The sequence below is a fragment of the Lytechinus pictus genome, chromosome 13, assembly GCF_037042905.1.
Source record: "Lytechinus pictus isolate F3 Inbred chromosome 13, Lp3.0, whole genome shotgun sequence".
Taxonomy (NCBI): Eukaryota; Metazoa; Echinodermata; class Echinoidea; order Temnopleuroida; family Toxopneustidae; genus Lytechinus; species Lytechinus pictus.
Window position 1 is genome coordinate 4,973,959 of NC_087257.1, and position 27,786 is coordinate 5,001,744.

General features: G+C 37.7%; 1 protein-coding gene across 2 annotated transcripts; it reads left to right on the plus strand.

Moving 5' to 3' along the window:
- Window positions 1-159: 159 nt before the first annotated feature.
- Window positions 160-27,786, plus strand: LOC129274909 (hydroxylysine kinase-like). 2 transcript variants are annotated; one of them, XM_064108426.1, is made up of 6 exons: window positions 6,066-6,185; window positions 6,642-7,563; window positions 12,325-12,574; window positions 14,042-14,187; window positions 22,360-22,546; window positions 26,400-27,786. In XM_064108426.1, exons 2-6 carry the CDS (start codon window positions 7,447-7,449, stop codon window positions 26,870-26,872), a joined length of 1,173 nt encoding a protein of 390 aa, XP_063964496.1. In that variant the 5' UTR covers window positions 6,066-6,185; window positions 6,642-7,446; the 3' UTR covers window positions 26,873-27,786. The 2 variants fall into 2 exon arrangements, 1 of the variants encoding a protein (XP_063964496.1); XR_010295439.1 differs by lacking the exons at window positions 12,325-12,574; window positions 14,042-14,187; window positions 22,360-22,546; window positions 26,400-27,786 and adding an exon at window positions 160-271 and having other exon boundaries at window positions 728-6,185; window positions 6,642-6,891.

The window sequence follows — 27,786 nt, forward strand, 5'->3', positions numbered from 1 at the left end:
GAAAGTACATCTAAATTTATAAATTAGCACATCAAAATTAGCGCAGAAGTGATTTAGCACTTTTTGTATATATACTTTCACTATTGCACTACCTGATTAACACATTTGTATCTAGCACTCCCTTAGTCAATGAGTAAACTTACATAGCACCATGACAGTGCATTTGATTTTTGGACAGTGGGTTGTGTGAGGGACCAGGATTTTGCCCTTCAAAATCAGAAACATCCTGGCTCAGAAGACATTTAATTCACTCGAGAAAGCAAGCAAAGAGGTTAGTTATTGTTTTATGTTATGTATTTTTGATTATGGTCTAAGCATAAAGTGAAATTTTAGAGATCTTTTTCTTGGTTCATAATGACAAATGATAATGTGTGTGTAGTATGTATAATGCATGTACAAGCTATAGCAGGCTGATTGCACCCCTTTGTAATCAAATAAGACTTATTAGTTATACATGAAACTACATTTTGTACTACATTTATTATATGATATATCAAGAATGATAGTTGATTTATACTTGTATTCTTATAATTGTAGTGAGAACAAAACTGAATTCTGTTTGTAGTTTGAAACAAGCAAACCTATAAAATGAGTAAACATATTTAGAATTTAGTTGAGACAAGGCTATTCAGGTTTTCCAAAGAATTGATGTTACTCTATTGGTAACTTAAGATGATTCATTTTGCTGGTATTTATGATTCCTTTTTCTTTATCATTGATTCCACAGTTTTCACGGATTAAAGGAACTAATTGGTTCAAAAGGATTAAATAATCAACGGATTAAAGGAACTAATTGGTTCAAAAGGATCAAATAATCAACGGATTAAACGTACTAATTGGTTCAAACTGGATTAAAAGGACGAATTGGATTAAAACAATCAACGGATTAAAAGCACTAATAGATTTAAGACCAATTCGATTGGATTGATTGTACACATTTGATATCGGATTGACATATTAAAACAACGAAATCCTGTAGAGGCCTTTGTTACGCTTGTCTTTTGTTTGTCGACCTCACTACAGCCACAGTGAAAACTCTTTGAGCAGCGAGAATTCTTCGACGTGAATTTCTTCTTTCGACACGATCAAACATCCTCGCAGTTCAATGGGCTTTGTGAATTCTTCCAGCTACGGAACAATTCGAATGCAAATCTGGAACTTCGATATTCAATGTTCGACACGATGAATAAAATCTTCGTGATTGATTGATCTCAACCTTCTTTCGTCATAAATCTTCTATTTGGGAATAATCATGGCAGAAGGAGTTGAGAATGGACGGGATAGAATGCCCACTGAGAAGGGTTTGCAGTATAAAGCAGACGTCACAGTCAAGACATGGAGAGATGCCATTCGACTTTGGAGGAGAAGGGCAAATAAGCATCGCCAGCTTATAGTTGAAGACGATGTCAACACTGTGATGATTAAAGAATCCCGTAATCAAGTACAGGAAGCCATGGACAAGGCCATTTCTTCTCAGGAAGAACTCGCAGCTATAGCTCCTTCAGCAGATCTTGATGATGGTGAAGATCTACTTGAAACCATGGAAGATGAACATTCATTTTTAATGAGAGAAACAATGAAAGTTATTCTTCGATTGCAAGGTGGGACGCTTTCGTCTAAGTCAGGTTCCCGATCATCCAGAGGGAGAATTCAAGACTGGGTTGATCGTCAAGTGTCAGTTCCTCCTCGAGTTCAGAGTATACATGTAGTTAATGGAGGTAACAGTGCCCCTTCAATGGAACCCATCATTGAGATGAATAACCCTGCTCCACCTTCGGAAAGCCCTGCAACTAAGATTGGTCATCGACAAGAACCAAAGTCCAGCAATGATGATGTTCTCGCCAACAGTTTGAAAGAGTTGCTATCCTTAAATAGACTTCCTCTTCCAGAGCCTGGGATTTTCTCAGGTAATCCTCTTGACTACACGGCATGGAGGCGAAGCTACGATGCATTGATCGAACATCGTGGAATTCCTATGGCAGAGAGGTTCTACTTTCTCTTAAAATACCTGACAGGTGAGCCGAAATCCTTGGTAGAAGGCTACTCTATGATTGGCGATGGCAGATGTTACCTTAATGCGAAGGAAGCGTTGGAACAGAGATATGGGGATCCATTTGTAGTTTCAAATGCTTACAGAGACAAGTTGGATGCTTGGCCCAAAGTTGGATCAAGAGATTCCTTTGGACTTAGGAGATTTGGAGACTTCTTGAAACAATGTGACGCCGCATCCAAGTATGTTCCCCACCTGAATCACCTTGATGATGAACGGGAAAATCAAAACCTTCTGAGGAAACTTCCTGAATGGCTAGTTGTGAAATGGGGAAGGAAGGTTGTTAAGTGGAGACAAGATTGGAAAACCTTTCCACCGTTTGCCATCTTCACAGAGTTCATTGACGAAGAGGCAACTGTTGCTTGTGATCCCGTCACCTCGCTTCAGTCTCTGCAGACCTCAAAGGAAAGGAAGAGGTCAACTCCTTCTCGATCTTTACAGACTGGAACACACAATCACCAAGACGGCTCTGCTGAGAAGAAATATCTGTCATGTGTCTTCTGCAAGGGTCAACACCATATTGCTGAATGTTTCTCGTTCAATTCAGAAACGATGCAGAAGAAAAGACAGACTATTAAGGACAATGGTCTCTGCTTTGGTTGCTTGAGAAAGGGACACATGTCAAAGAGTTGCAAGAAAAGAGATACATGCTCTGTGTGTAAAGGAAAGCATCCCACTGCTCTACATGATGATGAATGGAAGGAAAGGCGATTGGATGCTACTAACAGAGAGAGGAGCAGCAATGAAACTCTGGAATCAAATTCTCATGCTTCCCAGTCAGATTCCAGTAATTCTATGAAGTCATCGATGATTGTTCCGGTATGGTTATCGCACGAGTCCAGTCATAATGAGAGACTAGTGTATGCGCTATTAGACACGCAATCCGATACGTCCTTCATTCTCACACAAACCAAAGAAGCAATGGACATCAGAGGCATAGACATGCACCTATTGCTTTCTACAATGACAAAAGCAAATGAGAGAATAGCTTGTGAGAAGGTGAATGGATTGAAAGTGAAGGCTTACTACAATTCCGAGAAGGTAATTAGTCTCCCTCCAAGCTATACGAGAGACTTTATACCAGCAGATCGACGACATATTCCTACTCCTGACACAGCGAGATCCTTCGAACATTTGTCCAGGATTGCTGATATGATTGCTCCTCTTCAGGATGTTGAAATTGGACTCTTGATCGGCTACGACTGTGCCAAGGCTTTAGCTCCCCGTGCTGTCATCCACTCTCCTGACGAAAGGGGGCCCTATGCAGTCCAGACAGATCTAGGATGGAGCATTGTTGGGACAGTAAACACAGGGCATGTTGATAGTCACAATGATCCCATTTGTGTGAGTCATCGCACGACTGTACAAATTGTACCCGAGGAAGTACAGTTGAAGGGTCATCGCTCGGAAGTGATCCTCATGCATCAAGCTACTATGAAGGAAGAGATTACCCCTCTTCAAGCTTCCCAACTTCTTGAGGCTGATTTAATTCCTGATAAGAATCAGGAACCGTATTTACAGAACGACTTGAAGCTTGTTGGGCTTATGGAAAGGGAGATTCCGGAAGAGACTGAGGAAGAAGCTACAGTCATTCCTAAAGATCATGAAGTGAAAAGCAACACCCATGCCTCAGTAAAAGAGGTAGATGAGCTCGAGTTAGGACGATTTGATCATCTCTCTAGTTGGTATCGAGCGAAGAGAGCTGTGGCGTACTGCCTCCGTCTCAAATCATACTTACAGAGATGCTGCCATGCAAGACGAGATGGGAAAGATGTCAAGAAAGTTGTGATGGAACCTCTGACTACTGTACTTCTTCATGCAGAGATGGAAATCATAAGACTGATTCAGAGGAGGACATTTGATGAAGTGAAATCATCAGGAGTCAGCAAGTCTCACAACCAAAGAGAAAGAAGGCGTCATTACAAGGAGACCAGTCGCTTGTATCCTCTGGACCCATTTATAGATGATGATGATGGCATCCTTAGAGTTGGAGGACGTTTGAGGAGATCTGACCTCTCATTTGAAAGCAAGCATCCTGTCATCCTCCCTCAAACTCACCTGACCATCTCAATTGTATTTCAGTGTCATAATGAATTCTGGTGTCAATGGAAGAAGGAGTTTCTTTGTCAGCTTCAGTCGCGACAGAAGTGGACCAAGCCACGCCGCAACATGAGAATAGGAGATGTGGTAATTATTAAAAACGATAACACTCCTCGCAATGTTTGGCCTCTTGGAAGAATCGTTGAACTATATCAATCAAAGGATGACTACATTCGTAAGGTTAGGGTCATGGTAGGAGACAGAAAATTAGACAATGTGGGAAAACGAAGTAACCCAGTGACTTACCTTGATCGTCCTATCCACAAGCTAGTTCTTCTTCTTCCGAGTGAAGACCAGGAATAATTCCCAGCCAAGGAGCCAACGTGACTCATTAAGAAAGACTAAAATGCTCACACAGGATCTGATAATTTTGAAGTTTATTCGATGATTTGATCTGGACTATAATTCATCAAAATTCTCTTTGAGAGCTCTCGAGCACAGACTGAACTCTAGACTAATCATAAAATATGAATACATCAATTTTATGGGTTATAGAAACAGAAATTGACTGTGTTAAAAATTTGAAGTCAAACTTAGGTTTTACTGTCATTTTAAATATTCTGAGTCTGATTAAAGACTATATTGCTTCGTGAATTTCAGACAATGAGTCTGATTATTGCAGAATAATTGCTTAATCATGTTGTTTTTTCATACACATTCATAAAAACATTTACCAAAATTCAATTTGATCAAACATACATTGGTCTGGAAATTAGACTAATTCTTCTCGTCATTTTCATTCAGAAGAAAATTAACAATTTTTTATATTGCATACTTTCAAAGTTTTATAAAAATACAAAGTGGAGAACAAGAGAACATGTTTGTTTTCAGTTGTATTTAAACTTATCAAAGATGACTTTGTGTGTATTTTAGAATATTTCAATATTTTCATATATATAATGAGCAGGAAGAACGCATACAAAAGTATATATTATAGAATGATGAAATCTTCCAAGGAATAGTGTTAAATTATCTAAAACATAAGTTTTGACTGAATTCAAGTTGAATTCATTTAAGGTATGGTATACTATATAATTCTTTTTTATTATATTTGTTATTGATACAAATTATCGTATATACACGTACAGTATCTCACATGCATCGAGGTCTGAATCTTTACATATATATGATGTCTGAAGTTAAGACTATAAAATCTAAAACGACGCTTATCTTCCTTTTTGGCAGAAGCCTTTTTTCTTGGTTTAGATAAATATTCCATGAAAATAGAGGAAAGGGACTAGATTAGAGGTTAAGTTCATATTCTACCAAAATGACTTGTTTCTTAATTATGAATACTTATTGATTTCTTGAAATAGTCAAATTTCTGAAGGTTGAGATTGTGTGAACTTAATGTTTTTATCTATATACCAAAAAAAAGGGAAAAGGTGAAATGCAGGAAAACAGTTTAAAATAAAAGTACTGCGACACCTTTGAATTGGATTTACGCTCGTAAATTACTGTTAGAATTCAAATATGACATTTTGCGATATCGATGTTTCTTTATCATGTTTTGAAAGATGTAGTTTAAGTTTCTCATCATTTGTATATAGTATCATCTTATGGTTGACGGTATGATTATACAGCCAGGAAATGTGATTAGTGAAAATTTTCGAGGAAACGTTCATGTGTACTTAGTCTAGTAGCGTAAAACTATCTTTAAGAAGTATACATGTATGTAGTCTATAAGGTACTTAAATTTAGATTTATTCATTGCGGATGTTTTCTTGAGGTAAATTAATGTTTAATTTAAAGGAGCCATGTGATGAAAGTACATCTAAATTTATAAATTAGCACATCAAAATTAGCGCAGAAGTGATTTAGCACTTTTTGTATATATACTTTCACTATTGCACTACCTGATTAACACATTTGTATCTAGCACTCCCTTAGTCAATGAGTAAACTTACATAGCACCATGACAGTGCATTTGATTTTTGGACAGTGGGTTGTGTGAGGGACCAGGATTTTGCCCTTCAAAATCAGAAACATCCTGGCTCAGAAGACATTTAATTCACTCGAGAAAGCAAGCAAAGAGGTTAGTTATTGTTTTATGTTATGTATTTTTGATTATGGTCTAAGCATAAAGTGAAATTTTAGAGATCTTTTTCTTGGTTCATAATGACAAATGATAATGTGTGTGTAGTATGTATAATGCATGTACAAGCTATAGCAGGCTGATTGCACCCCTTTGTAATCAAATAAGACTTATTAGTTATACATGAAACTACATTTTGTACTACATTTATTATATGATATATCAAGAATGATAGTTGATTTATACTTGTATTCTTATAATTGTAGTGAGAACAAAACTGAATTCTGTTTGTAGTTTGAAACAAGCAAACCTATAAAATGAGTAAACATATTTAGAATTTAGTTGAGACAAGGCTATTCAGGTTTTCCAAAGAATTGATGTTACTCTATTGGTAACTTAAGATGATTCATTTTGCTGGTATTTATGATTCCTTTTTCTTTATCATTGATTCCACAGTTTTCACGGATTAAAGGAACTAATTGGTTCAAAAGGATTAAATAATCAACGGATTAAAGGAACTAATTGGTTCAAAAGGATCAAATAATCAACGGATTAAACGTACTAATTGGTTCAAACTGGATTAAAAGGACGAATTGGATTAAAACAATCAACGGATTAAAAGCACTAATAGATTTAAGACCAATTCGATTGGATTGATTGTACACATTTGATATCGGATTGACATATTAAAACAACGAAATCCTGTAGAGGCCTTTGTTACGCTTGTCTTTTGTTTGTCGACCTCACTACAGCCACACTTTCTATCTCCGGACTTTCTGTTTCGCTGGCCTGGAAAAATAAAGGTAACAAGGCAACTAGGGACGCGGATTGATGCAGGTGGTGGTATACGGTGACGTACGTATATAGCTAGCAAGCTAGCTAGCTAGCTAGCTAGAGCTCTAGCTCTGTATACTTGCGTCTTATCCCCAATCGATCCTGGACGTGGACGTCCCCGATCCTGTCTCCTCGAAACTCGCTCCTAACTACTACTACTACAAGTACTAGCTAGATTGCTCCTCAAGATTTTATTGACATTATAAAGTTAGTCTTTGTTGTGTTCTTCCTTTTGCACCCAGGAAACTGAAAACACATATTCAGCCTTTACCAGGGACCATCAATGCAGCAAAGCAGCAGTTTTTATTTATTTTGAAAGTGTATTATTGTCATTTGACTCCCAGGACCCAGCTCCCGATCCCGGTGTATATTTTTCTAGCGCATCCATCGGCAAGAGCTACGGTACCACCGGCCCACGACCGGCGGAATGGAACAGAATGGCGATAACAAAAGTAGTGGGGCAATTAAACCCAATCTTTCATTTGAACAAGGTGTTAATCTTGTGAAAAGACTCTACAAACTTCAGGATGTTGTGTGCTTGAAGGTAAAGTTAGAATAGGAGCTAGGGCTAGGCTTGAGAAGTTGATTGTTTGCATGCAGGGCTCAATAATTAAAGTAAAGTTCAGAATAGGGGGTCTGATTTCCGGACACTATGTTTTTGAAGCCTTCTTTTTTGTCTTTGGATTACACTAAAAATATGAATTCAATAGTTATAAGTTGTAATCATCTTCCGTTTTGTTTCCTAATTTCCTAACATTTTGCCGGTACTAAAAAATGATAAAACTTCGCTTGTAAAATTTTCCAAATGACTTTCTAAAATTAATCGTCCGGACACACAACAAACTGGGTATAGGGCCTACATGATTTTTAGGGGCAATTAAGAAAGGCCATAGACCCTGAAGGGCACTAGACACTTCGCTTAAACAAAGGGAAGGTACGGTGCTCACTTTCTCAACATTTCAATGGCAGGGGTGTGACAGTTCAAATTTTTTTGTTTTAATTTTCAGCTTATTTTTGGCTTTCCTCTGTACAAAAAGCTCTTTATTTATGACTTTTTCAACATTCTTCAACCCTTTTCAGATCTTTTTAGTTGTGACCACTCACACCCACCCCTGCTACAGTGAAATATAATTTTTCATGCACTGGATAACCTCAAGGCACCAGGCAAAAAGGGCACTTTTTTGCCTTGTTTAGATTTAATGTTAAGTCTTCAAATATTTGAAAGGGCGACCTCCAATTGAATTCTCAATGCTATTTCAGAGGCGTGGGAGGGTCTGACTTGGTAATCCTTGGTTTTTGAGGCCTGAGACACAAATTATTTGTAATTGTATGTATACATAATCGGTTACTAACAGTAGCCTGCACTCACTGGCAAATTCAGGGGGGGGGGGGGGGGGCGGTTGGCCAAGCCGGCATATGCCCCCCTTTTGAGAGGCACAATTAAAATGCTGTTAAAACAGAAGTGTGCTCCCCTTTTGAAAGTGAAGACTTTTTTTCTTTTTTTGGCTTGTCAAATGTTTCCTCAGGAAAATATGCCCCCCTTTTTGATAATTCTGGATCTGCCCCTGAGTACACTGTCATTCATGGATAGTCCCCGACCCCCCACCTTACCCAAATGTCTTGGCTGAGACTGCAGAAGGGGAGGGGGAAGAGCGCTCTGGTGAATACAAAAATGATGAAAAAAAAATTGTGCAATTGTATGGAAATAAGTATTTTTAGTTACAGAAGTGATATTTCAATGATTTTTTTAAATGTGTGTTCTATACTGCATATATCTACATGTAGATTCCACTCCTGTAGGCAGGATGGTTGCAGTGAACAAGTGGGCAGATCATGATTTTCGAAAGGGGGGGGGGGGGGCTTTTTCCTAGAAAAATTTGACAAGCAAAAAAAGAAAGGTTTTCGCTTTATGAAGGACATTTTGTCACAAATGAAATTTTTAAAAGCAAAAAAAAGTCCTAATTTCTGTGTTCATGACATTTTCCTATTTAAAATATTTAGAATATTTGCTGTGACTCTCAAAAGGGGGGCACAGGACTGAAGTTTTCCCCCAGCCGGATCCGCCACTGAACTAATATATATCAATTAATCTACAGTGTGATATATGTGGATAAGTAAGGTGAAGTTAGTGACCATTTTTGTGCAAATGATTTATGCCCCTAAAAGTAAAATCAAGGATTGCAATTTTATCCTCCTTGCTAGTTGAGCTAGGAAATTCAGTAAACGGCTGAAATCGTCTGTCTAGAGGAGTTTATTAAAAACAATTGAAAAAAAAAACATTTTTTTCTCTATTCTTTATTATTGCCAATTTGACTTTTTCAAGTTATTTTCGATATTAAAGCCGACTTCATCTTTATCAAAATTCTTTGAAAGTTCAAGATCCTGTTTTTCATATTTTTCTTCTTTCACATATATATGTCATTGTCATTCACACATACGTCATGGGCGTAATACCCCCGCTTTTCTGGACTCTTGCTCTTCCCCCAAATCTCTTTCTCATACCTGTATCACAGCCAATCCTCATATATTTTCTATGAATGTATGAAAATATGTCATTCAACGAGTTAGTTTATCCAGATGAATGGAAAAGTTCTAAAATTTGTCCATTGTTTAAGAAAGGGGAAATTAATTTGATATGCAATTACTGACCAATTGCAATTTTGCCTGTTGTAAGTAAACTGATAGAAAAGGTTGTTCACAAACAATTATGTTCCTTTTTAACCACACATGATATCTTAAGTAAATCCCAGTTCGGTTTTAGACCCGGTCATTCGACCTCTGCAGCACTGGGGTCGCTTACAGACCAATGGTTACGCTTCATTGACATTGGGGAAACAATAGGTGCGATTTACGTAGATCTAAAACGTGCGTTTGATACTGTCGACACTCAGGTAATGTTGGTCAAATTACGTCGTATTGGATGTTCAGATAAAGTTATTACGTGGTTTAATTCTTATCTCAATGATAGAACCCAAAGAGTAGCTGTACGAGGCACTCTCTCAGATGAGCAATCTGTTTTGCTAGGAGTACCGCAAGGGTCCGTCCTTGGGCCGCTCCTTTTCTTGATATGTACATCGATGATTTGGTTCATACCCTGAAATATTGTAGTATCACCATGTACGCAGACGACACCATATATGTTCACAGTACGTCTGCACAAGATATTCAATATAAGCTTCAAGATGATATGAATTCCTTAAAAGAATGGTTAAACGTAAATAAACTAAAACTTAACACGGATAAAACAAAGTTTATGTTAATAGGGACACCCCAAAAGCTATCTAATATTTCTATGGAAAATGTAATTATCAAATTTAATGGCGATGTTTTAGAACGGTCTACAACGATAAAATGTCTTTGAGTCATAATTGATCAACACCTATCATGGTCATACCAAGTTGATAATGTATGTAAAAAGGTGTATGCCAGCCTAAGTATGCTAAGAAGGGTTAGGCCTTATGTTGACCAAAATACCCTCAAGACTCTATACCTATGTTTAGTCCAATCACACCTTGATTATTGCTGTGAAATCTGGGGGTTGCGTTTCAATATGCACACAGATCGTATAATCAAACTTTAAAAAAGAGCGGCTAGATTAATCCTAAAATGTAATTTTTATACCCCCTCAAAAGAAATGTTTCGTGAACTCCAATGGCTCCCCTTCAACGCTTGCGTTACCTATTTTAAGTGTATTTTTATGTATAGATGTATCAATGGTCTGTCATCGGAATTCTATCGTAATGTGTTTACTTTTGCAAGTGACTCTTATTGTTTTAACACTAGATATGCAGCAAAAGATAATTTGATCACCCCAAAAACTCATACCGAAATTTCTAAACACTCTTTATCTTACTCAGCGATTTTACTTTGGAACAACTTGCCATTTAATTTGAAACAGTCAAAATCTCTTTCAATCTTTAAACAGAAACTGAAAGTGCATCTTTTTTTATTTCAAATTTTATTATTGCCTCTTAAATTGAAATCAACTTTTTTATGTCTATCTAATTTATTTAATTTATATGTAAATTGCTTTGTTTGTAATTTGTTAATTAGTATCATGTTTTTAAGGATGCCGTATGCTTGCTTCTCTGTTTTCTGTTATGATATGAGTTAAGTTATTTAGAATATTTCTGTGTATATTTCATATGTATTTAAATGTTTTTATACTTGTTTTTATCATGTATTCCAGGGCCCCACAGGAGACCAGTTTATTGCTGAGTGGGCTACCCTGGTTAAATATATTGAAATAAATAAATAAATGTCTGGTGATCTCACGCTGAGTCACAATTCCCTGCCTAAAAACGCATTGTTGGTCTTTGAACTTGGAGGATGGATTCTCATTTAATACTCATTTAATAATAATGCATATAAAAATTTAATCAATAGCATGATTTATTCAAGTCACAGTTAGACAAGTTTTGGTCTGCAGTGCAATATACTCGCCCTTGGGAATAGTAACTCTGGCACAGCACACAGGCACACATTATTTTAATAGTTAGATGGAGATAGCAACAGCCAACAGTGATAGACCTGGAAACACGACTGCATAAGTAATTGCATTTTTCCAGTAGATCCGGTAATAAAGGTAATAAAGGTAATTAGTGCTTTTTTGGCAGTGGATACAATGTGGAACTATATTACTTTGGTTTCAACTCGAGCTACTTTTAATCAGCAGCCTTCACTGCCACTTTGAAATTATTAAAGGAGAATGAAACCCTTGAAACCAGCTGAATCCATATCAAAGAGAAAAATCAAAGAAACATATTGTTGAAAGTTTGAGGAAGATTGAATGAATAATAAGAAAGTTGTGAGCATTTGATTATTGAGATCACTAATGCCATGTAGATCCTCCCATTGGCAATGCGACCAAGATCTGTGATGTCACACACGTACAACTCCCTCATTACTTTAGTACTTATTTCACTTATATTCTCACTTTTGTAGAGTCTATCACAAAGTACAGAGGTTTCACAACATTATATCATTGATGAATCGTTTGTCATATGATTAGAATGAGCAAAAAGAGATGTTTTGGGGTATATTTTCAGTGTCCAAGAGGGGAGAGTTGTTCATCTGTGACATCATAGATCTTGGTCGCATTGCCAATGGGAGGATTTCCATAGCATTAGTGATCTCGACATTCAAATGCTCAGAACTCTTCTATTTCTAGTCCTATTTTACTCAAAGTTTTGTTGATCTTATTCTTTGATTTTTCTGCTTTCACAAAAGCTAACTTGCTCCAAGAGTTTCATTCTCCTTTAAGTAAATAATTCAGTAATGACAAAACCCTTTTTCTTTCTTACAGGAATTCACGGGCTATGACAATCAAAACTTGCTGATGGAGGCCCGTCGCCCTGACAGCGAACCGGGGAGTCCTTTGCAGAAGTTTGTACTGAAACTCACAAATACCGAAGATTCGAAAGATTTTGCGTTTCATGAACAGTTGAACGAAATCCTGTTGCTGGTGAAAGGGAGTGGTATACAATGTTGCTGGCCTATCCTAAATGCAAGTGGCAAGGACTTAACGCTGGAGAAATTGAACTTCAAACATAAAGGTACTGTTGTAACAGACAAAATATCTGGCCATGTTTTATTTTCAAAAGTGACCCAAACTATATTTAGCAAAGAATCTACATTCCTTTTATTCAAAGTCGGGTGTGAGTTTGCATTTTTCAAATATGATAGATCATCTGGTGGTCATGTTGGTCAGATATGATATTTCCGGCACTCCAAAGTGATTCTTTTTAGTGCAATTTGATGCACAAATTACAATTCAATTGATTATATACTTGATTACCTGCATATATATGAGATAATAGGCCTATGAATTGAGGAAACCCTAAACAAAACTTATTCAAGCCAATGAAAGAATCCGTGTTCATTTAAGAAGTCCACTGATGCGTCATTAATCATGGTCAATTTGTCACTGTGACCTCACCCATTTAAAGTATCCCTGCAATTCAGTATCGCGTGTGATTTCTTTACTTGTTATTCCAATTCAATGAATAGTATCATTCAGACTGGTGGTAGCCCAGAGCAATGAAGTCAAGCAGCAATATACATGTAAATAGAAATATAAGGTTTATTGCGTTTTACCATAATGGCAATAAAAAGGTATCATATGGTTGACAAGTGTATATGTATTAACCATATTTTTGTTATTTGCCTGTCATGAATGTCAAAATTCTTTGGAGGCAGAAGGTATTTTTTTTTAATTGCTTGTCATATTCTTGAAAGAGAAATGACGATCATTTTGCAGCAGTGGCGTACCTGGGATTTTTCACAGGGGGGGCAAAACCGTCCGCCAAAAAATTTGACAAGCAAAAAAAAAAAAAAAAGGTCTTCAATCACAAATGAAGGATTTCGTACCAGAAAAAAATTTGACAAGCAAAAAAAAAAAAAAAGGATCTTCAAGCTCGTCAGGGGGGGGGGGGCAATAAAGGTCTTCAAGCTCGTCAGGGGGGGGCAGACTGCCCCTCTGCCCCCCCGTAGGTACGCTAGTGTTTTGCAGTAATAACCTTTTCTTTTGTCACACTAATACCCCCTTCATAAAAAAGAATCTTGCATGGGCTTGGATCAATATTAAAAAAATCTAAATTTTGAATTTTGAGTTTGTTATATAATTTCAAACTCTGTTTGTGATCAGTTATCTACATGTAGTTATTTTCTTGTGAAAATATTTCAGTAAAATATGACAATGAATAACAAGCAATAACCAAGATTTTTTTCGAGAGAAATTGTTTTTAAAAAATATATTAAAATAATGTTCTTTTCCACATTGACTTTAATACATCACGTTCAGGGGTTTACACCAAACTTGATCAGTTTTTATACATTTACATACTGTACATGAGGTTTTGGTGTTAAACATACATAAAACCTTGAGATGAATGTTTGAACTTCTGAGAGTCCTACTCCTAAAGTTAGGTTGAGGCTTTGACCCCATTATTTTCCTGGTTAGGTTCCTGACATGCATGTACAAGTTGATTGTCATAATTACACAATCATACATTTCCTTTCAGACACAGAGGAAATCCTCCAGGGTGAGTTTTTAACCCGTATCATGACCTACATACCAGGCCAGTTCATCGGGGGTGCCCCGCTGCTAACGGCTAAAATGTGCTACGAAGCTGGACAGCTGCTTGGGCAACTATCAACTGCACTACAAGTAAGTTGTAGTAGCATGAGTTCTTTTAGTTTTCAGATTTTAGGTTCTAGATATCTAAAGTTTGAAGTTTAAATAAGGTTTGGGTGTTAGGTTTAAATTTGCAGGTTTAAATTTCAAGGTTGCCTATTTGAGGTTTTAATTATACAGGTGTTAGATGTAAGGTTTTGAGTTTTGGATTTGGTGTTCTAGATTTTGTTAATATTAAAGTTTAGGTTTGTACTAGGTCAGTGGCGGACTGTGACCCGGAGAAGACAAAGCATTGGAGGGGCACAGCATTGTTCACAAACAATACAGTGCCCCTCCAATCATTGTCTCCTCCGGGTCATGGTCTGCCACTGTACTAGGTTATAGATTTTAGGTTTGAGATCATAGGTTCTAGGTGTAAGATTTACGTACAGGTGTACTTCTTATTTTCTAAGTTTTCATTTCATATTTTCAGTTTTTTATATTTTCGGGCAGAATAGATAGGCTTTATGTTTTAGTTTTATATTTCATGCTTAATGTTTAAGGTTCAACATTAAAGTAGATAGCTTTCAACAAATGTGAAACATGCATTTGAATATCAGGTGATGAAAATCCTTTCTAATATTCCTTGTCCAAAAAGCTACCAACCTTAACATTTTGCCGTAATTATTACGCATTTTAACCAAATTGCGGCATCACAGATTTTCTTCTTCTGGTACAATTTATTTATTTCAGTATACCAGTTTTTAAGTGAAAAAATTGTCCCGATATGTCTATTGTTACTATACCGGTATGTCTATTTCATGAAACTTCCTAAATTTATGAGACAATTTGATGAATGTAATTTCAGGTTCCAGGGCCAAGGTCCAACAAGGTCATGTACACTGTATCTGGATAGTAGAAAATAGACTTTTGAGGTGAAATACATTTTCTCAGTCCCAGATCGGTTTGCAGGTCTGGTTTTTATGGTTCGTGTTGATAACTGACTTTTTTTTTGTTAGAAATTCCTTTTATTTGCCATTATGATTTTCCCCTTGTTTGTGGTTGCACGAGGTTAGCAGCTGTGCATGTCATGTCATTTTTAATTTTTTTTTTTCATAGATAATGATAATGAACTCAATGTGAACTTAAGACAAGTATTTCCCGGGAATCTGAACTTGCCACACGTATTGATAACACGTGCACATATAGGCGTGCATAATACATTCAATGCTCTGTTGAAGCTGCTGTTTGTATGAAACGTTATAATAAAATGGAGTAAACATGACCATTGGACCCTAGCATTGTAGAGTACACGTAGACATAAAATCAGTTGGGATTATTACTCTTCAAAGCTTAGTGGGAGACAGATTTAATAAAGAAGATATGTTTATAGTTAGTACCACTCTGGCCTCATGGAAGCTTAGGCCACTGAATTGGTGTAGTGCCACCCTGTATAGACTAACTATCAGAAATCAATATGAACGAATAACCGGTTTTAGATTTCAAGCTAATTTTAATAAGCATATATGATCTTCTAAAAATTCAAATAAAGAAAAAATGTTCAGGTCCCATTTCAAGACATTTGTTATGATAAATTGATTGTGTGTAATAACAGTTGAAAGCTACTATTTCATTGGCTGATAGTAAATAAATTGGTATAGAATTTGTTACTATAACAAGTCTTGAATGAAATGATACCCATGCAGGTCCGAATTTATATACAGTGTAGTAGTACATCATGTCTTTATTAGAGATCAAGAATAACACGAACCAGGCCCGGCAACCTATCAAGTTGGCCGGCAGGTTAAGTTTACATTATTACACGATACATAAATCACAGTACATTATACATTACGATCATATAATACATTATTATATTACTGTTCGATACAGTAATATAACGATAATAACATTAAATATCTAAAATACATTACAAATAAATTCAAACAACGATGGATGCATACACATGGTACGCAGTAAGACAGAGAGAGATAGTGAGAGATAGAGAAAAATAGAGATATTAACCACCTGTTTGTGCTGTGTTTGATAATTTGATTATTCCTGGCAATTCCACAATATAGTCAACCTTCAAATGGAATAATTAATTTGTTTGGTGATATAGACAAGAAATAAAATATTCATTTTGTTAGGCGGGATTCATACCCACAACCTCTGGATTACTAGACTAGTGCCATAACCACTAGACCACCATAGTGCCCTTATATGCTTTTCACAATGCATTTCCTTAACCCATACTATCCTTAACCCCATACTATCTTTTTTGGGATTCACACTGTCTTTCTTAACCCCATACTATCTACTTAGCCGGGGTTAACGCTTTAACCGTGATTAATGTGCAATTTTGACTTCTGTGATTGGCTATTGCTTAGCCCCACTTTTACTTAGCCCAGTTTCGTTTCACACTGCATCTCTTATACCTTGGTCACATTTGCTCTACGGCGGCCGCAAAAAATCTGCGGTGGCCGCAGGGTCGAAGTACGGCAGATTCCTACTTTTTACAGGCCGTAGAATTTTAACTCGGAGTTATAACATTTTTTCTTTTCTACACTCGCCGTAGAAATTAGACTAGCCGTAGGCATGGCGTAGAACGGTCTGCGGCGGCCGTACGTCGAGCGTACGGTGGCCGTGCGGCTGCCCTCGTGTTTTTCTTCCCTCCTTTCCCCTTCTCCTTTTGTGTTATCTGCTCTGGAGCCACCAGGCGCGTATTTAGAATTTTGCACCTCGGGGGCCCGACCTATAATTTTGGCCCATATGCGTGTACTTTTCAGAAAAAAAATGGCGACCCCTCCTCGTCAGGCAAACAGGTGCCTTAAGGCCACCGCACACCTTACGACTGTTCGCGATCTGATTTTGGAACAAATCGCATTTGCTTATTTTCTGAAGATGTGAATGGAACACATCATTTTATTTGAGGTTTAAATTAATTGAAAGAATACTAATATAACCATTTTGAAAAATTGCAAGCCTTTATTTCGGAGTAAAGGCTAAATTAGTTTCAAATCGTAGCCAATCGTACGACTGCTATGACGTCATTACGACTAGATATCAAATTCGCTTTTATTCTAAGAAGGATGATAGCATAGTCACAGATTTGAACATAGGTATTCATACGATGATTTAGAACATTACACAGTAAGATATTCCAAGTCTCAATATTAGCATCAAAGTCTACTACATTTTATTCTGAAATCGGGTTGCAGACCAATCGTAAGGTGTGCGGTCGCCTTTAAATGCATGTTGAATTATCTTATTTCATAATCACATGAAAAAGGGCAACTGCAGACCACTTTTTTAATGATGACTTGATAAAAAGTAATTTCTATCCATGAATATGATGTAATACCACTTTTTTTAAAGAACAAATGTGACCAGGAAGCACAGATATTGCCCTTTCACCAGCGGCTAACTTGGGTAAAATTATTATTGTTATCATTATCATTATTATTATTATCATTATCATTATTATTAGTATTATCATGGGGAGTTAAATGCTGATTTTTGTTGTTTCCTAGGGTGTAGTTCTTACTTATACCATGGTCACATTTGTTCTACGGCGGCCGTACAGCGAGTCGAAAACAGCCGTTTTATCAGTTTTGATTCAAACCACCTATATGTAGTTGGACAAAAAATGTTAAAACAACTGTTTTCGACTCGCCATACGGCCGCCGTAGAACAAATGTGACCATGGCATTAAGACTAACGCATTTATTAACATCTTAACTTTATTCATACACACAAGTTAACATGGTTAAGGGAGATTTATTTCATAAGTCCAAATAAATAATGCGAACGCGATTTTTGATAGCTTGTGTATAGACCTGGAAATAGAATATTCTGAGAAGTTTTGTAAGCTTGAGCAGGATGGGCATCTCTCTATCTGTCAGGGCGAGCTGAAAATTGTCTATATTCCAAAATGACCCAAAGTTTGGAAATTCTAAGCATTATTGTTAATCATGAACAGGATGCGCACTTAAAAATTATTAGATCTGAGCGCGAAGCGCGAGCTGAACCTTTTTTATATTCCGTTCCAAAACTAGACATTCTACACAATTTAGGTAATCATTGGGTAATCATTAACAGGATGTCCATCTAACTAACATTCGATGCGAGCGCGAATCACCCCAAAGGTCGATTTGCCCCCCCCTTCCTAGGTCGAACATTACTGATTGTATAATATTCAGATCAGTGTCAAACATTAATTTGGTGACCCCCCCTTCCTAGGTCAAACATCAATTTGCCCCCCCCCCCCACTTTTATTACTCCCCTTTCCCCTTTTCTCTTCTCTCCTTTTCTCTTCTTCTTGTTTCCTTCTCTCTTTCTTTTCTCCCTTTTCTCTTTCTCTTCTTTCCCCCTCCTTTTTTATCTCCCTTTTCTTTCCTCCCTCTTTTTGGTGCCCCCTTTTCGCCTACCCGGGGGCCCGGGCCCTGAACCCCCCCTCCCTCCCACCCAGAATACGCGCATGGGCATGGTGCGACACTTTGAAAACTTTCTGAAATGAAATGTCTAATGTAAAATATCATGATGAGTGTGACAAGCAATTCATGGTATACTCACTGTATAGTCCCCCTGCGGCCGCCTTGAGGGTGCCTTGCGGCCACCTCGCGTCTGCCGTAGTATTTGTCAAAAACCTACGGCCAGCGCAGGGTCGCCCTAGGGCGACCGTACGTCATGATTTCAAGGACATACGTCAGCCGCAGATTTTTTCTCCATAAATTAAAAAATACGCCGTGCGGCGACCGGAACATATGTGACCGCTAGAGTAAGTGGCCGTGGAAATTCTGAGGCGACCGTAGAATTGCTATTGCCATAGAAATTTTAGAATCTACGGCGGCCGTAGCAAATGTGACCAAGGTATTAGCACCGCAATTAGCACCACAATAAGCCGGCTAACCCTGCTTTTTTGCAGGGCCAGATAGTACCGTACTATTTACCGTGCTAGCCCACTTTGCTAAAACGTAGTGTGAAAACAAAGTTGTGTAACGATTTCAAAATGATTTCGTACAGAATCCAAATGTTTGCATAGTACATAAAAATATGTGGCAGTGGATTCTGGAAAGAAACTGCGTCATTGCTGATAAATCAGAAAAATAAGCGTGGGAATCAAGCCGAATGTCGGGTATTTTTCCAAGAAATAATAATACACGGTCCCACGTGTGCTTATCTGTGTTTGCGATCTACAGTGTGATTGTTTTTCAACTTAATAGATTAATTCATGAAGTCACAAAGTTCAGATTACTTACAGTATATGTACATGTAACTGTCTAGGGGCCCGTTTCATAAAGAGTGTAGAACTTTGCCATTATGGCAGCTACATGTACCATGGCAACCTTGATTGGCTGCTAAACCCTGTTGCCATGTAACTCTTCATGAAACGGGCCCCTGGATTAGATTCACTGTGATATAGTGACTTTTTATGCCCCCGCTGACGAAGTCCGGAGGGGGCATTGAGCGTTGCCCCTGTTTGTCCGTCCTTACGTCGTCCTTCCTTCCGTCCGGCCCCCCCACTTGGTTTCCGCGCGATAACTCAAAATATTTTTTCATGGATTTTAATTTTTTTTAGGTGTGTAGGTAGTTGACATAAAAATACATGCTAAGTTCAAATTCGGAGTCCGCAGGTCAGAGGTCAAAGTTCACAGCTCATTAAATATGCAAATTGGTTTCCGCACGATATGAAATATTCTACGGATTAAATTTTTTTTTTGGTGTGTACACTGTACATGTAGGTACATGTGTAGATGACACCAAAATACAGGCTAAGTTCAAATTCGAAGTCCGCAGGTCAATGGTCAAAGGTCACAGCTCATTAAATTTGCGAGTTGGTTTCGGCATGGTAACTTATGAAATATTCAACAGATTAAAAAAATTTGTGGTTTGTAGGTACATGTAGATGACACTAAAATACAGGCTAAGTTCGAATTCGGAGACCGCAGCTCAAAGGTCACAGCTCATTAAATATGCGAGTTGGTTTCTGCATGATAACTTATGAAACATTCAACGGATTATTGTCAGTGTGTAGGTACATGTAGAAGACGCCAAAGTACAGGCTTAGTTTGAATTAGGAGTCCGCAGGTCAAAGGTCACAGCTCATTAAATATGCGAGTTGGTTTCCACATGATAACTTATGAAATATTCACCGGATTAATTTTTTTTTTGGTGTTTAGGTAGATGACACCAAAATACAGGTTAAGTTCGAATTCGGAGTCTGCAGGTCAAAGGTCACAGCTCATTAAATATGCGAGTTGGTTTCCGCATATACATGTAACTTATGAAATATTCAACGTATTTAAAATTTTCTTTGGTGTGTAGGTAGATGACACCAAATTACAGGCTAAGTTTGAATTCGGAGTCCGCAGGTCAAAGGTCAAAGTTCACAGCTTGTTATATATGCGAGTTGGTTTCTGCATGATAACTGGAAATATTCACCAGATATTAAAAATGTTTGGTGTCTAGATAGATGACACCAAAATACAGTCAGGTCACATCAAATGACCTGACTGTCATATCTCCTGTCAGAGATTATTATGGAAAGGGTGAGTCTTTAGGTCAAAGGTCTAAATTTGTTCATGTATATTGGTTTCTGCACGATATTAAGTTCAATCATATTGAAATAAATTTCTGATCGCGTTAAGCGGGGGCATCTGTGTCCTTTGGACACATCAAATTTCTAGTTTTAATTATAGTTCATACATTGTAGATTTTCTTTCATTACGAAAATACACCGTTTGGGGTTTCACCGCTGTTGGGGTCGCAAACTGCGGTAATAGACCCCATTTTTCGTTTGAAACTCTCATTTCTCATTTGAACATTAAGCCCCGATAAACCCATCTTGGCCAGGTAATCCCCGTTGTCTCAATTTCACCTCCACTGGCCAGTAAAGCCAAGGACGAAATGATAAACAACAGCTGTGCTATTACGTAAGACTTCTCTGCCTGAAGAAGGAACTTCGGAATTAAATTATTGTCTTCGATATTTAATCACGTTTTCAAAGGCATATTGTATTCAGACATCCAATATTAGTCCTTTTTCAATTTCGAACGAAGAAAATCGACCTCGAAATAAGGAAAATAAGCGAATAAAAATTAGGTTATGCTTTGCATGCAGGGACTGCCCTTAAAGCGCTGCGCACACGATGCATTCACCGCGTGTACACGGAACTCCATAGCAGGCTCTAAGGCTGCGTTTATGCGACCTCAAGCCAGAATCATGATTTGAATCATGATTTGAATCATGATTCAAAACACAAACATGAATCACAATATCACAGAATCAGCGTTTAGACGACTTTCATTCCAATGCTGTTTCTCCTCAGATTCGGGCCAATCCAGTGCGCATCACTAGTGCGCAGTTTGACAGAGGAAGTTTTTCGCACGTGTTTCGGCTCTCGAAAATTCTTTTGCTTCCATCAGAATTCAGTCTATACCTCATTTTGTTTACTTCTATCATAAAGGGTCCATATGCTTCTATTCATCTTGTTAGTTTATCCAAAATGGTGTTCGGAAGTGAATTTCAGCGTAGATCCAATTTGATATTGATACTGTATACTCAACAACAACTGAGATCATTGTCTGTCCAGTTAATTCATTTACTAGAACTTGAAGTTGAAGACATGACCAAAAAGTGAAAAGTAGTGGACGATGCGATGACCAACACAGAACTTGAACATGACAAGAAATGAATTCATAGTACATAGTCATGTACATACAATGAGCATATAGAGCGCCTTGAGCTTGGCAAGAGTCAAACCGAAAGTAGCCCGACACAACAGTGAGGTCATATAATCATGATTGTAATCACGATATCGTTTATTCGAACATTTTCGTACGTGATTCTGCAGAAACGTCTTTCCAAACGCCCCTTTTTTCGTGTTTCATGTTTGTGATTCTAATCATGATTATATTCAATTTCGACTAAACGCAATCATGATTCTAGGGTAAAAAAGTGGCGGATAAACGCACCCTTAGACACGTTGCAATCCATCGTGTGTGACCCCCTGCTGTGCTGGGCTGTCGCGTTATCTTCAGACCGAGGTCAAGAAACAGGTGTTTTGATACTTAAATTTCTTGCTTGGGGGCAGTTCGGGATTATAGTGGTTGGAGAAGAGAATTGGTGAAAACGATCTGGGGTATAGCCTTCTCAAACGGAGGTATTTCGTCATGTGAAATCAATGTTTACTGCAACTAACTTTCAATCATCTTTGAATTCCAGGATTACTCCGGTGACAAATCTATGTTTATAAAGAGAAATCACGAGTATGCTTGGTGTCTAGGTAATGTCTCAAGGGTCGGAAACCTTCTGCATGTGCTCAAAGATGACTCCCAGAGAAAATTGATTCGAGAAGTACTGGATTCTTTTCAAGAGAAGGTCACGAAGAGAGAAGAAAAATTGACGAAAGGTAGGCCTATTTGTACTTTATTTATATGAAGCCTTTTTTTTATATACTTTAGTAAGTTTTGGAAATACCCCAAAGTGCATGTCACCCCTGACACCCCCCAGAAAAAAAACCCAAAACATACAGTGTGAACTCTGTGAAAATGTGACAAACTGAGCCCCTGTAAGCCATCAACACTGGAAATGGTTAAAATCCAATATACATGTATCACTGCTCATGAGACACGTACGTGCATAGCGCCAACTTAATGTGTTCCGCCATCTTGCTTGTTGGTTGCCGATAAAATGCGCATTTTCAGATTTTTTTACACTCAGTCATTAGCCGTGACTGAAACATTGACCAATCAAAAACTAAGATTCTACAAGAAATATGAATATTCATATACGAAAGTATAAACATAGATAATTCAGTTTTATGTGAAATTTAAACCCAATACTTCAAAATAGGGTAAGTTTTATGTCTCTAAAATGACCCTTAAAACCAGAATTTTATTCTTAAAAAATAAGAATTTTTCCAAGTTGCCATGGTAACGCGGCCTGAGATAAAAAATCTTAGTAAATACTTCATTTTAGTGATCGAGGATGCATTTGTTCACGGTATATGTCTACATAAGTTATAACATTTTTTTCCAGACCATGGTTGAACTTTCAAAAAGAGAAATTTTAGGCAAGTTTTTACGATTTTCGGCAATTTTCTGACACAGGTACATTGAAGACGTAATTTTTACAGAATTAGAAGAAGACATTGTGGATTTTCCTAATTATCACGACGGATATGCAATTTACTTGTAAACAAACCAAACAAAGTCTATGATACATTTTCGATAATGCGAAAAGAGACATTCAAGTCTCTGATTGAGAGCCGTAGATTGAACATTCGCACGGCGCAATGGTAACGTTTTCGCCGAATTCGTCGGGGCGAAAACTCCAAGCGAGCCGTACCACTCACCAGTCCCGAATGCTGCGCTGTATGTTTGATGATATATCTGGTGCCATTTCGTGCTTATAAATTTGTTTTTTCTACAATGCCACTATCTCATTAAAATTGTTTGTCATGATAACATTGGAAATATTATCGTTTAATGGCCCAAAGGATCGACTGTCATAAAAGATACTTTGAAATATTGTCAGAGAGTGATTAGTTAGGTGATGTTTATGGTCAGAATTTAGTCGTGGCTTCGGGTGAACTTACGCGAACGCGGTCACTTGCTCACGGAGCGAGTCGGCCTGGCCCTTTGGTGGAAGGCCGTTGGGCAACGTGCAGTGCAGCTAGAGCAGAGTTGGGGAGTTAGGTAAAAATACTTTGAAATAAGTAATCTGCAAATATTTTTGTCTTATCCCTTTGGATTAGAAATTCAAATTCTCAAAGTTGAAATCCAATTTTAGACAGTGACATAACAACGAGTGGTGCTGTTAGGGGGTCTTGCATGCCCCCAATTCACGAACAAGAAAAGGAAAAGGATCAGAGAATCTTGCGAAATTGTTTAATTGGATTTTTGTAACAAAAACGTCAAAATTATGCTCATGTCGCTTGCTTGCAACTATATACTTTTATAAATTTTGCCCGATATGCCATATCGTATACTGGTATTGGTAACCCTCAATTTTTTTCGCCCGTTACGCCACTGATATAACAGCTACTTTAGTCTTTATGCTAACATTATTTGGTTGCGGGATCAAAGCATCAGCTACAGCTAAACATACTTTATGCCTGTTCAACTTCCAATACAGGTTTAGGTCTGTATTTATGAGATGTTAAGATCTATGGGTGCCTTTATTATTTTCATTTTCAATTAAAACAATTATCATTAATTATGTATTAATTTAGTATTAACCTCCATGATACATTTTATTGTGTTAAAATCATACAATTTCTGTTATATTAAGCCCTTTTAAAAACATGCTCAATAGCAGACCCCCCCCCATATATAAACACAATAGAAGTGTATATAGAATTAATTGACCCCCCTAGCTCCCCTATTGAGGACAAAATGAAAAAAATGCTCAAAATAATCGACCGCCCCCCTTTTACGAGGCATCATGCCAGCTGTCGGTGGCATGCTGTCTTCATTGACTTTTTTTTTGCTTGTAAAAAAATATTGAAGAAATAGGGGCTACTCTAAGTGTCCCCTATGAAAATCGATCTGGATCTGCAAGTGCATGGGGCTGCGCCCTCTCCAACGTCATAGCTACCCCATATCTTTAGGTTCTAGCTCTCATCTTTTTCAGCTCCCTGATTTTTTGGAAGAAAAAAAAAACGGGGCGAAAGAAAAGAGTGAAATAAATCAAATACGATTAATCAAAATTTGAGTTGTTTGAAAGAACTTATCAGAGAAACTAAATTAAATTCTACAACCATGAAGAATAACAGCAATCTTGATTAATTCTGTTTGAATTGTTTTTTTTTTTTTCAAAATCAGAAGTTCAGAACCAATCAACCTTTTCTGATTATTCTGTCACTTTCCATATTTTGGAGAAAAAAATTAAGGTGTTCATCGACGCTCATTTCTCTTATCTCACCTTGACCTTAATTAATTAATCTTAACTATCTGGCGGTACAGTCAAACGTGACTGGTCGCCATCATAGTTTCATCCCCAACAAACACGGAACAAACAATAACAACAATTCTGTTTTTCGACCCAATATAATTCCTTTCAATACGCGTAAGTCCATACGTGGGCATGCACAAACAACGTGGGTTCACAAAAACAGACCCGCGTTCGGACTGAAATTGTGATTTAAATAAAAATGTTATAAATATAAAAAAAATATTGGTATAATAAAGGATATTTGATTAACGGAAAAACATCCATCGCTAATTCATAGGAATTCTGGAAAAGATTTGAACGAGGTTTTTATCAACGGTAATCAAGAGGAATTAGTGTATGGATGAATGGCGTTCGAGCGTTAGCCGGTGAGGGCGCGGGCCAAATCTGGCAGTATGGCGTCGTCCATTAAGCTGACGTTAGCCAGCGGCGACTGCACGTACGTGGAGAGCGAAGTTGTCTTACCCGGTAAAGTGTCTGCCTGTCGAACCAAAGGTCGTGCGTTAGAGTCCACCCCGGGTGGATGACTGAAGCCTGCATTGTTTGAAAATGTCTCTCCCCTATTCCATATATGCAGGCTATTTTACAATGAAAATACTTCGTCCCTGGAATAGGACGTTAAATGGAGGCCCCGTGTAGAGGAGAGTCACCACCTTTGCTCGTTAAGAACCCACTGCACTATTCGTATAAGAGTAGGGGGAAACCACGATGTAGTGGTCCAACTGAATTCCCCCAATCAGTTATATCAGGAGGAGAGATTAGCGGACCGTACGAGTGATTCAGTTCGCTTTTCGCCTCCCAGGGACAGGTGACGCCAAATAATAATGATATTAATTTTACCAGAAGAGACTGTTCCAATGATTAGTAGATTATACAAATCTGTGTGTCTTAAAACAGTTATGGTGAGGGATGTAAGATAAGAATGTGTTCTTTTGGTTAAAATTGACAGATATTATAGCAAAATATATTTTGATCAGGTGCGAGATCAAAATGAAAATATTTGCATATTTTTTTTTCTTTTACATAAACCACATCTCAAGTTGTGACTCATTTGGAGTAAAACTATTAATTTGAGAGCGTTTTACATTTCAATTCAGTTCTCTTCAATTCAATTTCAGGTAGAAAATCACATCTTAAAATGTCACTGTGATCAAACTCCTTAGATCAGCGAAACACAAGACAATGTACAAAATATAAAGTGTACTGTCATTATTTATGTCTATTAAATAGATGTATTGCAACATTCTTATGTCAATATAAATCTAGATAAATGAATAATGTTTTCTTATTCTGGACTTTCATTTTCATAGGATTCATTCATGGTGATTTTAATGATTACAATATCCTCGTTAGAGAACAGTCATCTTCGTCTGTTTGTAACGGTGATGGCCCTGGGGACAACAAGGACGTCGCCGGAATTCTGGACTTTGACGACACGATGTACTCATCCATCGTCTACGACATCGCCATCGCGATCATGTACATGATGCAGTGCACCAACCTTGAGCGCGACCCCATGGAGAGTGGGGGAATCGTGCTCGCCGGCTACCTGTCGAAGCACGCCCTCTCTGGCGACGATTGGGAAGCCCTGTATTACTGTATTGCGGCACGCTTTGCGCAGTCGTTGGTCATGGGACTGTACGCCCACTCACAGCAGCCTCAGAACACCTACCTACTGAGCACCCAGAAGGTAGGCTGGCAGGTGCTCTTTGACCTCTGGGGTCAAGAGGTCGATGAACTTTATGGACAATGGAGAAAAATAATAAAACAATACAATGATTAAAAACGCCATTTTTTTTTAAGTGAAGGGGTTCATGGCCTTATGAACAGTGGAGAAAAATAAATCGATATGAATTTTGTGAGTGGAATGTTGGTGACCCCTACGGTCAAGAGGTCGATGACCTTTGGAGCAATGGATGAAAAATCAAGAATAATTTGTTGAATCAAGATATGAATTTGATGAATCGATTCCGGTGACCTCTGGTGTCAAAATTTCAATGGTCTCTATGGGCAGTGGAGGAAAATGATAAAACAAACAATAACTTCATGATTTGAAAGATGTGGACCTCTTGGGTAGAGGTCAGTGATCTTAACCAGCGGTTGAGAAAAATACTGGAACAGAACGATGAATCAAAATATGAATTGTTGGTGACCTCTGGGGTCAAGAGGTCGGTGAAATTGTATGAGCAGTAAAGAAAAATAATGAAAAGATTCAAACTTATGAAATGAATAATTCAGTGGAGCTCTACATTGCCTTTTCCATCATGTCTCAGCTTTGAAAATACGTCCCAGAATGATGTCTGTTGTTACCTCTCAGCTTGAGACGAAACTATATACCATGTGACATTAATGTAATTCTAATGGTCAATTCAACAAGGGTCACTGTGAACTATCCATTCTCACTCCAGTGATAAGTCACATTAACCCATAATTCAGAGGCCATTGTATAATATGAATACCCGGTATCTTTATTGCTGCAATTTTTTGATACATGTATTCAAATTCATTTTCTCTGATCATTTGATTAAATTTTTAAACCTGCTTTTTTTATTTTAAGGGCAGTGATCTTTGATCATGGTAAAATATATATTTGACGGTTGCAATTAGGGCAAGAGTTTCCAAAGCATTTTCATGTTGCACTGTCGATGTGACTTCTAAATGAGTTTTTTGATGACACCAAAAAAAACCCACCAAAAA